The 15,451-nt window shown below is 37.0% G+C and overlaps 1 protein-coding gene across 5 annotated transcripts in view; it reads right to left on the bottom strand.

Annotated features, from left to right (window-relative positions):
• Positions 1-15,451, bottom strand: part of cacna1ab (calcium channel, voltage-dependent, P/Q type, alpha 1A subunit, b) — a 277,483-nt gene that overhangs the window by 32,344 nt on the left and 229,688 nt on the right. For 3 of the 5 annotated variants that reach the window (XR_012386850.1, XM_073916059.1, NM_001328708.1), the window contains 3 exons: positions 13,478-13,583; positions 11,756-11,863; positions 2,900-3,003 (listed from right to left, as the gene is read on the bottom strand). Coding sequence is in view for 4 of the 5 variants with exons in the window: in XM_073916059.1 (XP_073772160.1) it covers positions 2,900-3,003; positions 11,756-11,863; positions 13,478-13,583 (318 nt within the window). In the remaining variant the exon portion in view is untranslated. The remainder of the gene's footprint in view (positions 1-2,899; positions 3,004-11,755; positions 11,864-13,477; positions 13,584-15,451) is intronic. The other 2 variants (XM_073916060.1, XM_073916061.1) reach the window with 1 other exon arrangement.

The raw sequence follows: 15,451 nt of genomic DNA, 5'->3' as shown, positions 1-15,451 counted from the left end.
ACACTTATTTTAATACTTGAAGGATCATGTGACATTTAAAAAGACGAGTAATCAAGCTGAAAAGTACATTTTGCCATCACAGGACTAACTTTATAACATTATAATAATATTTTAACAAATTCTAAAGATATTACACAAAATTATTGACTATATTACTGTTGATCTGGTTATCTAATTGCAGCCTTGGTGCAACCAAGGTTACCAAAAGTATTTTCTAAATTACTTCTTACTGACCCCAAACCTATGAGAAGCAGTGTACTTATTAACAAGAAATTGGCTGTGTCTGAAACTTCCCAGTCTATGAATAATCAAATTCACATCAAAATGATTTTCAATCATGTAGACTTGCACACTTGAGTTGTAATTCCACAGATGTGAAATCAGTTTCCAAAACTCCATGTAAAAACTGCAATGCTAATGTACATAAATATTTAGCATAGTTGGGGGAGAAGTTAAAAGTGCTCCTTTTCAGTTTATTTTTATCATCCAAGAAATAGAGGAAAAACTATGGGAATTTGGCAGGAGCACCCGTGTCTGTTTGACATGTCGTCTGATCAATTCCACAACTGAGTCGACAAAGAAAAAAGTTGAAAACTTTCAAAAAGCCAGGTGAGCTAAAAAAATGTATTTTCTCATTAAGTAGTTAATGACAAAAGATAATAAAAGATAAAATATATAGGCTTGACCTCACGTTGTTTCCATGTCACTTCTCGCATGTGTTTGGTTGTAAGACGTAGTATGGACAAAGATGTCTGCGTTTTCCTATTGTAAAGTCATGCATTGTGAAACCCCCTGTCGCTGATCCATCTCATCCAACAAAGCAGCGACGAAATGCTACCCCAGATAGTCATGCAGTGTAAAAACATCCATGACACAACGACTTTGAAAATCCTGCAGTCTGAACCATATTTTAATGCATTGCAAGCGGTGAAGACAGCCATCTTCCAGAAATATTACCGATCCATCAGGTAGAGTTTTCCCTCTCTCTCTCACACTGTTTCAAGATTTCACACTTAGATACTGTTTGACAACTTGTTAGCAAGTTAGCAGGTTTGGCATGCTGTCCTGGGAGAGAACCCTGAGCTCGGAGATAGTTGAGCCCAGGGCTCCCGCCAGGTCCATAAAGCATGTGAAGGGAGTACGAGGTCAGGTGTTCTCGAGAGCTCCCCTCGGCAAAAGAGGAAAGGAGGAGAAGGGGTGGATGGGGGGTTTCTTTGGAAAACGAAGATAAGGGAGTAGTTCTTAGCTAGGTTACTTATAGTGAGTTCGGATCAATCTGATTGGCTAGCTAATGAGTGTAGATGAGTGGCCAGCTGCAGTCAATCATATCACATGCTCCTCTCGAAATTAGTTTGTGAAACTTCATTTAAAATTGAGGGTAAAGAGCTATCAACAAATATTTTTCCTCCACACCCAATAAGACGCATCGGACTATAGCAGCTGGATAAGGTGCAGTACTTTTTGCGATTGGGTCTGTTTTAGTTTGGATCATGTCCACAAACAGGGTTCTTATAAAAGCGTACAGAGACTACCTAGACCACCTCTTCAAGCTTTTGGCATTTTTTGGCATGTTAATTCTGACCAATCGAAAAGCAGTTCAGGAAATACATTCAATAACATCTGGCCAATGAGTGATGTGGATTTTGTAACATGACTGCATTTTAGTTCTTTTCAACTGTTTCGGACCAAAGCAATCAGTGTGGTGTCAAAGGTTCCGTTTACACTGTCAGGTCTACATGCCTAATTCTGATTTGTTGCTTATGTCTGATGTTTTTGGCTGTCTGTTTACACATACTTTTAACTGTGACCCATATCCAATTCACGTGTTTACACTTGCTATACAATTTATGACATTGCATGCGTAAAGGCGGGTTCTAGCGTATGAGCCACATTGGCCGCGATGGAAGAAAGTTTCTTGCTTTTAGCTCTGCGAAATATGTGAAGTTCACCTAACTTTAAAATGATTTTGAGGCAGAGAAAGAGGGAAAAGGCAGTCATCGTAGCTTGCGCCTGGTTTATATACGATATCCTCCACCACTCAGAGGAATTCATGGGTACAATCTCAGCTCTGGTGGGAGCAAATTGTGACGACTGACCACTGTACTCCTCCATGTTTCCTCTGTTTTTGTTTACCGCATCATCATCACAAGCTCTTCCTTCTACGCCATTAAACCGCCGGAAAAGCATCACATTGTCGCAAGTTTATTGACATACAAAATGGAAAGCCTCAATAAATCCGATCTGCCTGTTTACATGATAGTCGCACTGTCACATATCCGATTTATATCTGATTTATTTCCACATGAAGGAGGGCTGAAACGATCTCTGAATTTCTGAATGCAAACGTTTATTTGTTGCCCTTTGTCTGGACCAAATGAGCTGAACCACAGATGTAAAAACACAGTTAGTTAAATTATTTAGCCTAATGTGTACAGTTACAAAATATTATTAATGTTTCTTAAAATAAAATATATTGTGTTAAGTGGGGGAAAAGTTGTTGTTTTTTACCCAGACATAAAAAAAACATATTTGAGAGCACTAATCACAATACTGTTATACTGTGAAACCATGATAATTTTATTATATGAGATTCTATCATACTATCAGAATCTTATACCGGCCCATGCCTAGGGAGGATAGGAACTGTGCTGAACATATTATAAACATGTTAAGAATGTTTAAAAAATCTCTAAATGGAAAAAAAGCTTCAGACATAGCCAATAACTTAAAAAAACATCCCAAAGTAGCAAGTTTAAGGAGGTAGTTTGAACAGGCATGCCTCAAAAATGAGCAGTAAGGCAGTTTCAACTACACCAAACTTAACTAAAGAGATTTCATGCTTCATTTGCTGGAAGAAACAGAGTAGACTTGGGATTTGTTTGTTTGTTTGAAGTGGTACCTGCTCCTCACGAAGCGCCTGCAGCTTTTTGGCCTTGCTCTGCCGGTAGTACTCCATGATCATCATGGCGGCGTAGATCTTGCCCACTGTCAGGTCTGTCGCTGCTGAGAGGATGAAAAAGTTAACCTGCACAATTAGACCGGGGTGGAATGGGACCCTGAGCCAAGAGGGGAATGGGAGTTGGAGACAAGGCATGCCACAAACACAAATGTCCAGTCTCTCAGACCCAGACTAAACTTGATCTTGATCTCACACAAAAAACCCACAGTGCAAATAAACAAACTGAAGTTTTTCATAGTCCAGGATGAGTCTATATAAGGGGCTGAGAAACCGGACAACAGCTACACAACAAATTACAAGACAAATACACAAATACAGTTGCCCCAAAAAAGTCTTTCATCGTTAAAGGTGTATGAAAGCCATCGTATAGGTAATAAAGTATCAAAGAGCAATTTGCAATATTCATTTCACTGCATTTTTCTTTTCATTTTATCAAATATTTTGCATACATGAGTTGGGGGTATTCTAATTACATTTTTGGGGGACCGTAGTAATGTAACGAAATACATTTTAAATTTGTGTAACTTGATTACAGTTAGTAAGTCGGGTTTATTTATAAACTGATTTCAAGAGTTCACACTTAGCTGATGATTAATTATTAAAGCTTGTTTGGCATGCTGTCCCGGGAGAGAGCCCTGAGCTCATGAGATCCTCGAGCCCAGGGCTTCCTCCCGTTGCAAGGCGGGAGGGGAGTTTGAGATCAGGTAGATCTGGAGAACTCCCCTGCTGTAGCAAGTGATTGCTCTTGAAAACAACTACATACTAGAAGCGTGTCTATAGTGCCAATTTGGATTGTTCAATTGACTTAATTGCATGATTTTAGGCGGTGGGAGGAAACCGGGGAACCCGGGGGAAACCCACGTGAGCACGGGAGAAGTGCAAACTCCACACAGAAATGTCTGCTAGTTTGGTAAAGCCAGGAACGAGAGACATTCTTGCTGTGAGGCAACAGGGCTATGCACTGGGCCACCGTGTCACCCGTCTAAGAAGGAGGAGTAGGGGTGGACAGGGGGAACTCTTCAAAACGAAGATAGCAGTGGAATGAAACCCAGGGTATTTATAGTAGTTTAGGAGTCATCTGATTGGAGCGTAGTGAATTGGATAATGCGTATCCAGCCACTAGCAATCATAAGCACGTGATCCTCTCGGAATTTATTTATACATAAACTTCACTTCAAGAGGATCACGTGCTTATGATGGAACACAGCTTGTCATGCATGAGCCAATTTATGATTCACCAATCAGATTCCTAAGTCACTATAAATACCCTTGTCACGGTTGCAGGTTTGTGCGCTCTTCCAGAGTGTCTGTTTGATCATGTGGGTTTCATGTGTTTTTGTAGCCCACTTGTATTTGTTTTGGTCATGTGTCATGACGGCACTCAGCTGGATTGATTGTTCGCCAGCTGATACTCATTATTGTGCCTATATATGTGCTACGTGTTTAGTGTTTCATTGTCAGTTCGTTACGTGTGCTTATGGTGCTATCTTGTCTGTGCTCAGGACCTGAAAAGTTTTTACTGGACCCTGTTTCCTGCCTGATTCCTGCCCTGTTTCTCCTAGTTCTAGCACCGCACTCATTCCTTGCTTTTGTTTTGACTGTGTAAATAAATTATTATTTTGCTTACTCGCACTTGGATTCACCTGAACATTATTTACGTGTGACAACCCTAAGTTCCATATCACAACCATCTTAGTTTTTAAGAATGCCCCCTTCCACCCCTACTCCTCCTACTTTCTTAGATGAGTGGCACTGTGGCCCAGTGGTTGGCACTGTGGCCCAGTGGTTAGCACTGTCGCCTCATAGCAAGAATGTCACTGGTCCTTACCAAGCCAGCTGACGTTTCTGTGTAGAGTTTACATGTTCTCCCAGTGCTTACGTGGGTTTTTCACAGGCCCCCAGTTTCCTCCAACCGTACGAAAACACATAACTTTCAATTGACTAAATCCAAATAGGCATCATAGATGTGCTCCTAGTAAGTAGTTATCTCTTAAGAGCAATCCCTATCTGTTCATTAGCTACTACTAGGGATGTAACGGTATTGTAAATACCGTCATACCGCAATATTAATTTTTTTCGATATTACCGTAGTCGCATGACTCGGTAAAACTATAGGTCTTCTGAGAAAATTTGCTCAGGTGAATGAAGCGAACGGGAGGTAGCGAAAACTACAATTCCCATCAGCCCAGGGGTGGCCATCATCCCTTGCGGTCTGTTGTCGCTACAGATACAGTAATGCGGAAATGGAGTGTGCTGCTAGAAGCGGGCATCAAAAAGAGCTGGAAATGATCAAACCTGAAGCGGGTGTTGTCGCCGCACGCGTACTGAATAGCGGTGTTGTCGCGCGCGTTCTGATCAGCTGTGTTGTCGCGCGCGTTCTGATCAGCTGTGTTGTCGCGCGCGTTCTGATCAGCTGTGTTGTCGCGCGCGTTCTGATCAGCTGTGTTGTCGCACGCGTTCTGATCAGCTGTGTTGTCGCGCACGCTCTGATCAGCTGTGTTGTCGCGCGCGTTCTGATCAGCTGTGTTGTCGCGCGCGTTCTGATCAGCTGTGTTGTCGCGCGCGTTCTGATCAGCTGTGTTGTCGCGCGCGTTCTGATCAGCTGTGTTGTCGCGCGCGTTCTGATCAGCTGTGTTGTCGCGCGCGTTCTGATCAGCAGTGTTGTCGCGCGCGTACTGAATAGCGGTGTTGTCGCGCGCGCGTTCTGATCAGCTGTGTTGTCGCGCGCGTACTAAATAGCGGTGTTGTTGCGCGCGTTCTGATCAGCTGTGTTGTCGCGCGCGTACTGTAAAGCGGGGAGGGGGGGTTGAGCACGCATACTCAAGAGCGGTGTTGTCGCGCGCCTACTGAAGGGCGGGACGGAGGGTGTGACAGCACACTGTTCAGATTGATACAGACATGAGACCTCAATCTCACTCATGGCTTGTCCTCTCAAGTGTGGGAAAGACAATGCACAACGTTACCCACTGCTGTCAACCTGGGCCAAGTCATATCTCTCTGTCCCAGAAACCTCAGTCCCAAATGAGAGGGTTTTTTTCTGTTGCAGGGGACATTGTAAATGCCCAGAGATACCAGCTTTTACCAGATTATATTTATATGATAATTTTCTTTAAAACCCATCTCTATCTAAGTGAGAGAGTGAGTGATTAAATGTTAAATGTGATGAGTTTTCAACAATACTAAATTGAAACTTTATTTTTTTACATGGTTTAATAATTTTTTGCTATTAAAATTGAAGTTCCTGTTTCAAAGATTACAGATAGATGGCTAATTTTTATGTCATTGACACTTTTGGCACTTTTTTGGAGTATTTTCATAAGTTTTGTTTTTTCCTGTAAATGATTCAATAAATACCGTACCGTGACATTCACACCGAGGTATTACCGTACCGTGAAATTCTGATACCGTTACATCCCTAGCTACTACAGTACGGACGTTTTCAAGATTTACCTGAGCTCAATCTCCCCTTTTGCCCTGCAACGGAAGGGAGCCCTGGCCTTGAGGATTTTATGAGCTCAGGGCTCTCTCTCAGTATAGCATGCCAAACAAGCTTTATAATCAGTTAGCAGCTAATTGTGAACTCTTAAAAGTCAGTGTAATTATGTTACAAATATAGATTTTAGAAAACAATTATTTTGATTTCATTGAGCGTAAAATCAAAATAATATGCAGTCTATGTCTAGTCTATAAAGAACTTTCTATTGCTTTTAACCAGCACCTTGTTCAAGCACTCGTCGCCAAGGAGGACACTGGCGCCAAAAGCAGCCCAACTCAAAAACTGTTTTTTTGTGCAGGATCGGGAGTGAAGGTAACTTCTGATAATTTGGAAAGAAGTGTAGTTGTTTATGGGGCCGTTCACATTTATTTTACGTTAGGTATTTTGTGCGCACAAGTTATACATTATTTCAAAATGAAGCACGCGGCTTACATGCGCATATTAGGAGCAAATTGCACTTAAACATTCTAGATTTCACATATTAAACATTTGAGTTTACAGTTTGTCTTCACAACTGCAGATTTAGTATTCAATTCAATTTAATTCAATTCAATTCACCTTTATTTGTAAAGTGCTTTTACTATGTAGATTGTGTCAAAGCAGCTTTACATAAAAGATCATAGTAAATTGAAACGTGTTTTTGAAAGTAAGTGTTTTCCTATTATGAATGTCAGTGGTATTCAGTTTTCTTAAAAATATCTTCATATGTGTTTCAAGATTTCACACTTAGATATTGCTTGACTATTTGCATGATGTCATGGGAGAGAACCCTAAGCTCAGAGATAATTGAGCCTAGGGCTCCTGCCAGGTCTTTTAGTATGTAAGGAGGTCTAGGATCAGTTAGGTCTCGAGAGCTCCCCCTAGAAAGAAGGAAAAGGAGGAGATACGGTGAAAGGGGAAATTCTTCCAAAATGAAGATATGGCAGTAGGGTGAAAACAGTCTATTTATAGAGGGCTTGGATCAATCTGATTGGATTATTACTTATTACGGATGAGAGATCAGCTGTGATCAATCATATCATGTGCTCCTCTCGAAATTAGTTTAAAGACTTCACTTAAAAGAACAAAACAAGGTTTGGAACAAGTGAATATTAAGTCACTTGGGCAAACTATCTTTTTAAACTTTTTAAATTTGTCAAGCTGCTGTGTTAAACCCATCGTAATGTTTTTTTCAGAGAATATTAAATGACTGAAAGAGCTGCCATTTATTTAGATTTTTATATGTTTTAAAAGTAACGTTAAAGTCAAGTAATTTGTAATCTGATTACGTTTAACATGAAGTAATTCATAATCTAATCAAATTAGAATTTTCTAGTAGTAATCAGTAATTTATCATCTATTACTTCTTTAAAGTAACTTACCCAACACTGGTTAGCAAATATAAAAACATTCATATGTATTTAGTAAGACTTAAGTGTCAAAATATTTTCAGGGGCCACTGTATATACGTATGAAGAGTTTAGATAAAACATCTGAAATGTTCTTTTAAAATGAGCATTTTTTTCAGCCACCAATATTTATGTTCAGTAATTCCATTATAAAGGCAATGTAACTCATTCTTTTCTTTAAAAAACTGGATTAACTGAACATATACACAGGAGCTTTGGGAAAAAAAGCTCATTTAAAGGCTTTTGCATCTGAACTCTTTACATTCAGTATATACAGAGTACAGTACAATATCCACACACGATATACATTATACACAATACACACTAGACATTGTACGATGACAAATACAAAACACCACAGAGCTGATAGTCTTTTCACAATCAGATATATAGAACCTCTTGTTTTTCTCGCTTATAAAGTTGTAGGTTGTATGACATTCCCACAGGGATTCAAGCCATTTCACTATGATTAAATGCCAAAAAGTGAGGTAACAGCATCTTCAATCTATTTAAGATTACAATGTTGTTTTAGTAGCTCAAATTTTTTATCAAAACTCTGCAGTGGAATCCAGAGTTTGAATGAGACACATAACATTAATATGAAAAAATTGGAGCTGCCATAAATGACTTTGACAAAATACTTTGACAATTTCATAGTAAAATGACATTAAACCCCTTTAGTATAAATAATAATCTTTAAAAACATCTCTTACAACATGCTGAAGTTTTAAATTAAATATAAAACATGCTAAAGCAAAGCACAAAAAAGTATTTTCAGGCTGTTTGCTAGCCGTCTTCAATAGACAGCACTAATCTACATGTATTAAAACAATCGTATCAAACTTTAAAGCACATAACGTCTTTAAAAGCTTCAGATCGTAACTCAAGCTATGCTGTTTTTGAGGCTCTGTGGTTTGAAGGTTAAGCCCAGCTTTGTGCTTTACACGTGCTGGAGTGAAAAGACTTCTATAGAGGATCCGTCTATAGCGAGGCACCCCCTGATAACAGGCAATGAAGAAAGAAGATAGGAGAAAGAGGGAAAAAAGAAGAGCAAATGTAGATTGGAAATTAAATGAGATTATGTAAAAAGGCCTAAATTAAGAGTGTGAAATAAGGATGGATAGCATTTTAAAAAGCCCCATTATGCTATTTTGTGGATATTACCCTTCAAACTAAATAAATACATTATTTATTGATTGTTTCAGGTACAGTACATTCAGGCTCCTCTGCAGTTCTTCTGATTTTCAAAATGTTTTTTTCAGAATAAAAAATTGTTATTCGTTGAAATGTTCATAGAATCTTAAATAGCTTTTCTATTGGCAGCCATGCAAAAAAAAAAGTTTTACAATAAGCTTCTTCTGCTCACCAAGGTTGTATTTCCTCAAAATACAGTACAAATTGTAGAATTGTGTAATGTTATTGCACTATAAAAAAACAAAAGTTCAAAAGTAGTTTATCATTTAATTTAATAATTTATTCCAGTGATTTTACAGATAAATTTTCAGCTTTATTACTCCAGTCTTCAGAGTCACATGATCCTACAGAAATCACTCCAATATTAATTGTTATGTTCATTTTCTTTTCGGCTTAGTCCCTTTATTAATCTGGGATCGCCACAGCGGAATGAACTGTCAACTTATCCAGCTTATTTTTGTTTTATGCAGTGGATGCCCTTCCAGCTGCAACCCATCACACCCATATGGGGAAACCCCTTACACTCTCATTCACATTCATACACTATGGACATTGGACTTGTGGAAGCACCTGGAGAAAACCCACGTGAACACGGGGAGAACATAAAAACTATACACAGAAATGCCAACTGACCCAGCCGAGGCTCGAACCAGCGACCTTCTTGCTGTGAGATGGCAGCGCTACCCACTGTGCCACCATGCCGCCACTATTATTATTATCACTATAGGTAATAGTAATAAAAGCAGTAATGACTGGAGTAATATTTAATTTGAAACTACATACAAGAAAGCAGGCATTTAAAATTGTAATAAATATTTAACTATTTAACCATTTTTCACTTTTAATAAATGCCAAAAGAAAGAACTTCAGATTCTGAACTGTCATCAAAAATTCCAGTCCAACACTTTAACAGATAACCGTAAATTTGCAGTTTTCCTACATTTTGTGATTTCAGTTTAAATATATATTTATTTTTCCCCATTTATTTATGTTTTTGAGCTGTATTATGGGACCTTAATATTTCTTCCAATAACTTTTAACCTTGAAAAGTCTGAAAAAGTAACTTTTCTGTACATTTTTAATAGTTTGAAGTGATATATTGTCTGGGTTGACATTGTAAATTACAGTACAAAAAAGCTTGTAATTAAACCAAAGCAATCTAACGGAAATTTTTAACCTTTGCATTTAGTGGCTAATTCGTATAAATTTGTATGATTTAACTGTTACAATTTAGTACGATTTGCTCATCACCAAATGATGGCTGGGTTTATGGATGGGGTTAGGTGCCATACCTCTATTTTACAGTCGCACATTTTTCGTACGACTGACATTGTACAAATTCATACGAATTAGCCACTAAACTGACAAACTGTAAAATACTTACATTTTCTTGTGAGATCAGGCTGAATAAACTGCCAATACATTTAGACTTATATCTCTATATATTATTTCTTTCACATATTATTTCAAACTACAAAAATGTCAATAAAAGTCACTTTGTCAAACTGTAGAGTTACATTGTCACAGAGCAGAGATCAACATTTCATAATGAAATTCACAACCATAAATAAACAGAAAACACTTCTGAATCACAAAATACAGAAACTGTCAATTAACAGACTCTTTTTTTTAGAGTGCGTGCAGCTTTGTAACAAGTTTGCACAACTCCAGCCTATGGTCTATGGTCCGTGTTCAGTCTGTGAACAATGCATGTTTTTCCCCCCAAACACTGTAGTTTAATCTGCGGTCTGGAAAAGTCTGTGTTGTTTTCGGCACTGTAAATGCAAATCTACTTTGTACACATAAGGTGAGGACTCAGGCTTGAATCAATAAAATAAAACTGATACTACAGTTTCACTGTTTACAAGCTACGTTACTACAGATAAAGTAATGAGCACTTTATTTCTAACATGTGGACCAATCACAACAGAATAAGCCTTCTGACCAATAAGAGCAGAAAGGTAAGCCTGAGGTAATATACACTGTAAAATATCTCTGTAATTTCTATGGTAAAAAAAAAAAAAAAAAAAAAAAAATCTACAGTAAAAATGCCTCCAAATACGATAATTTACTATGAACTATTGGTATTTTAACAGTCTAAATCTGGAAACCACAGCTGCCATTTTTTTATCGTGAATTTTACAGTTCAGAAATGTTTCACAAAAGTCTTTCACACATTGAATAGATTTGCACATAGATGATGTCTTTCATACAAACCCACAATTTTTTAAAATGCTGTACTATGCAAAAAATTGCCTCTAAATTGCCTCTAAATTATTGCAATCTGTATGTTATTAAAATGTAAAGTTTTTTTTTTTATTTACAGCTTAGACAGCTTTTTGGATGGATTTATTAAAAATATATAAACCTTTTAAAAAGCATAAGAGGGGACTATTAAATAATGTAATAAAGTCAAGCTAAGCATCAGATGTAAAAAAAAAAAAAAAAAACAGAAAAAGCCAGGGCAGTAAATCATCTAGCTCAGAAGTAGGATGATTTTGGGTATAATTAATAAGCTCAAGCATGGCATCACTGATCTCTGTAAGTTTCTGGTTTGTCATGTGAGAACAGGAGAAGGGTTAGTTAAAGGTTGAGGGTTGAGTGTTGCCTGATCAGAGGGTGCTGAGCGGTGTGAGCTGACAGAAGCTGTCCTCTGATGAATTGGTGATATTTCAGTGGTTAATTTTTTGCTGTTTTACAAACCCATCTGCAACTTACACTTGTGTGGCGTTACCAGCAGATCCAGGTTCTTCTGAGAGAGATTTGGCCAAATCGCCATCATTTCTTTACGGAGCTCCGCGTCCATCTGGTGTTTGTCCGCTCCTCCTGAAAGTGTGTGACATCAGGGCGCGCACACACACACACACACACACACACACACACATAGGTATAGACAACCCAATGTTAACAAAATATCATAATTGTAATCACATCAATGCAAAATATAGGTAAGAGACACAAACCAATAAAACATTGTTTCTATATAGTGGAAGGTTTTTAAAGTTTTTTTGTGTTTGAAAGAAGACATCATCTAATAGACATCTAATAGACGTCTAAACATAGATGCTAAATAAGGCTAAATTTGGGCTGTAAGTGAAAATCTACACAACCTGACAAAAGTCTTGTTGCCTATTCAAGTTTTAGAAACAACAAATATTAACTTGGCTTCAAGTTGATCATTTGGTATCAGACGTAGCTTATATAAAAGCCAAAGGCCTCTAGATTATGCTTATTTTACCAAAATAAAATTTGATCATGCCTTGATTTCTTAATTATTTAAATAGGACAGTAAGGTCTGACTTTGCCTGGACAAAAGTCTTGTCACTTAACAAAAATAATGTACAGTATAGAATATAAAGTCATGATGCAGTGGAAAAAGAATGAATATTGTGTATGACTCCCATGAGCTTGGAGGACTGCATTCATACATCTCTGCAATGACTCAAATAACTTATTAATAAAGTCATCGGAAATGGTGAAGAAAGTGTTCTTGCAGGACTTTCAGAGTTCATCAAGATTCTTTGGATTCATCTTCAGTGCCTCCTCCTTCATCTTACACCTGACATGCTCAATAATGTTCATGTCTGGTCACCGGGCTGGCCAATCCTGGAGCAACTTGACCGCCTTTGCATTCAGGAGCTTTGATGTGGAGGCTGAAGTATGAGGAGCGCTATCCTGCTGAAATTTGTCCTCTCCTATGGTTTGTAATGTAATGGGCAGCACAAATGTCTTGATAACTCAGGCTATTGATGTTGCCATCCACTCTGCAGATCTCTCGCACACCCTCATACTGAACATCAAACCATAATTTTTCCTTCACCAAACTTGACTTATTTCTGTGAGAATATTGGGTCCATGCGAGTTCAAATCTACCTTCTGCCACTTTTCCAAATGATCAACTAGAAGACAAGTTATTATTTGTTGCTCTTACAACTGGAATCGACGACAAGACTTTTGTCAGGTAGTGCAGACGTCTAAAATAGCCCAAACTACTCAGCAAATACACAAAGACAACTAGTCTAGTTTTGGACTATTCTTAGATGTCTACTATTTTTACTGACAGCCGGAATTTAGTAGGTTTTAGCCAAGCCATCTATGTTTTGACCTCTATTAGACATCTATTAAACACCAAATTGCTTAGTGGAAAAGATCTATCTACAATCTATTCAAAAAGTAAGAAAATAAGAATTTTACAAAGTACAATTACGAGTTATTATAAAAATAAAGTAAAACCTGTTAACTTTTTGCATATCAAAATGTATGCTTTTGTTTTTAATTTAATATACAAAAATAACTTTTTTTTTTTTAAATCCAAGTCTCATTAATTTATTCCTGTTTCTTTCGTCTGTCCTTTGCCACAGCGAAACGACTCAAATCTACTATTTCAAAAGAATAAAATGCAATTAAGAAATGAAAAGAACAGGGGATGTTGTTCTGTACCCTTGGCAATTTTGATGTCCAGTGCTGTGCGAATCAAGGCCATCAGAGTGGAGTTGAAATGCACCGTGTTGTCATCAGCAACGGGCAGGTCCATACGGAGCAGTCTCTGTGGAGAGCCAACCAGAGGGGATGAGGGCGGGGCTGTGTCAGTTAACCCTCCAATCAGATGCTTTGGTGGACTTTTAAAAGATTTGGGGAGCTCAGCAGTCTGTAGCCACTGAATAAATTACTTGCATCTAAATTTTTAGTAGATTAAGTTGTTCAATCATTGATGCAGTGGTTATGTGAAAAACCATGTATCATGCAACTAATCTTAAGTGATACAATTGACACAAAAAGGGATTTAGGAAGATCTGACATCCTGAAACCTTGCAATGTGTGAATGAACCATTCACACATCTCGTAGAACATGTACAGTACATACACATCAGTTAAATGACTTAACTGGAGCCCTCACAGATAACAGGAGCCGTATAAGGGATAAAATCAGTAGCGTTCCTCTGCCTGTGAAAACTGATCATAGATCGGGTACAAATACAGTGCTCAGTGTATATAAATACACCCTTCACAAATCTATTTTTTTAATTCATATTTTTCATAGGAAGCTATACAATATTATATTTGTGCATATACATTAGATTAGTCAGTACTGAAGCCAAATCTGGAGCTTATCTAACAAAATAACTTAAGATAACGGTAAAAAATGTAATTAAATACAAATTGAATAAAGAGAAATAATCAAGAGAAGCAAAAAAAGTAACAATTTAGTTAAAATTACCTTTCAATTTTTAAATATGTTTGGTGACTAAAATATTATTTTAATAAAAACATCTGTTTAATAAATCTGTTTTCCTTAAATGCATCAAAATACTTTGCCTATATTAACTGAGAAATGAATAAACATATTCATTTTCAAAATGGGGTGTACTTAATTATGCTGAGCACTGTGTAACTTCAACAAAGTATTTTAAGCTGTGGCCAGTTTTTTAGGTAAAGCTATGGTGAACTTCAGATAATTTGATACAAAAAATGGATATCGAGAGACCAGTAATATTTACTTATTTCTTCTCATTCTAATTTGTCCAGCCTTTCCCTCATTTTAAAAGAAATACCAATTGAATTATTAAACCTCCTTTGATCTTTTTCTTGTTTAAATATTTCCTAAATGATACTTAACGAGGCAAGGAAATGTTCACAGTATGCCTGATAATATTTTTTCTTTTGGAGAAAGTCTTATTGTTTTATTTCGACTAGAATAATAGAAGTTTTTGATTTTTGAAAAAAAAAAAAATTAAGGTCAAAATTATTAGCCCTTTAAGCGATATATTTTTGATAGTTTACAGAACAAACCATTGTTATACAATAACTTGTCTAATTACCCTAGTCTGCCTAGTTAACCTAATCAACCCAGTTAAGGCTTTAAATGTTACTTTAAGCTGTATAGAAGTGTCTTCAAAAATATCTAGTCAATTAATATTTACTGTTACCACAGCAAAGATAAAATAAACCAGTTATTAGAAATGAGTTATTAAAACTAATATGTTTAGAAATGTGTTGAGAAAATCTTCTCTCTGTTAAACAGAAATTGAGGAAATAAAATAAACAAGGGGATTATTATTTAGGGGTTTAATAATGTGATAAAGACACCAGTATTTGTCAATAGTTCAATTATTTTAACGTTTCCAATATAGATGACTTTTTCATGATATTTGAAGGTTTTTTCCCAGTCAAAAATGTTGGATTATGCAACAACATAAGAATATTAGTAGCTATTAATAACCACAAAAATGGTTTGGACACATCAGATTTTTCATGACATACTCAATATGCCAGTTATTTTAAATGAATCAGAAATAAAGCAAATAAATCAAGCAAATGCATTTCGGCAGCTGATATACTGTACATTAGTGCACCTCTACTAAAATGTGGCTGCAAGTGCTGCATTTTACCCAAGGCTTATCATTTATCAACTTT

The sequence above is a fragment of the Danio rerio genome, chromosome 11 (assembly GCF_049306965.1).
Source record: "Danio rerio strain Tuebingen ecotype United States chromosome 11, GRCz12tu, whole genome shotgun sequence".
Lineage (NCBI taxonomy): Eukaryota > Metazoa > Chordata > Actinopteri > Cypriniformes > Danionidae > Danio > Danio rerio.
This window is presented reverse-complemented; position numbering and strand designations above follow the sequence as displayed.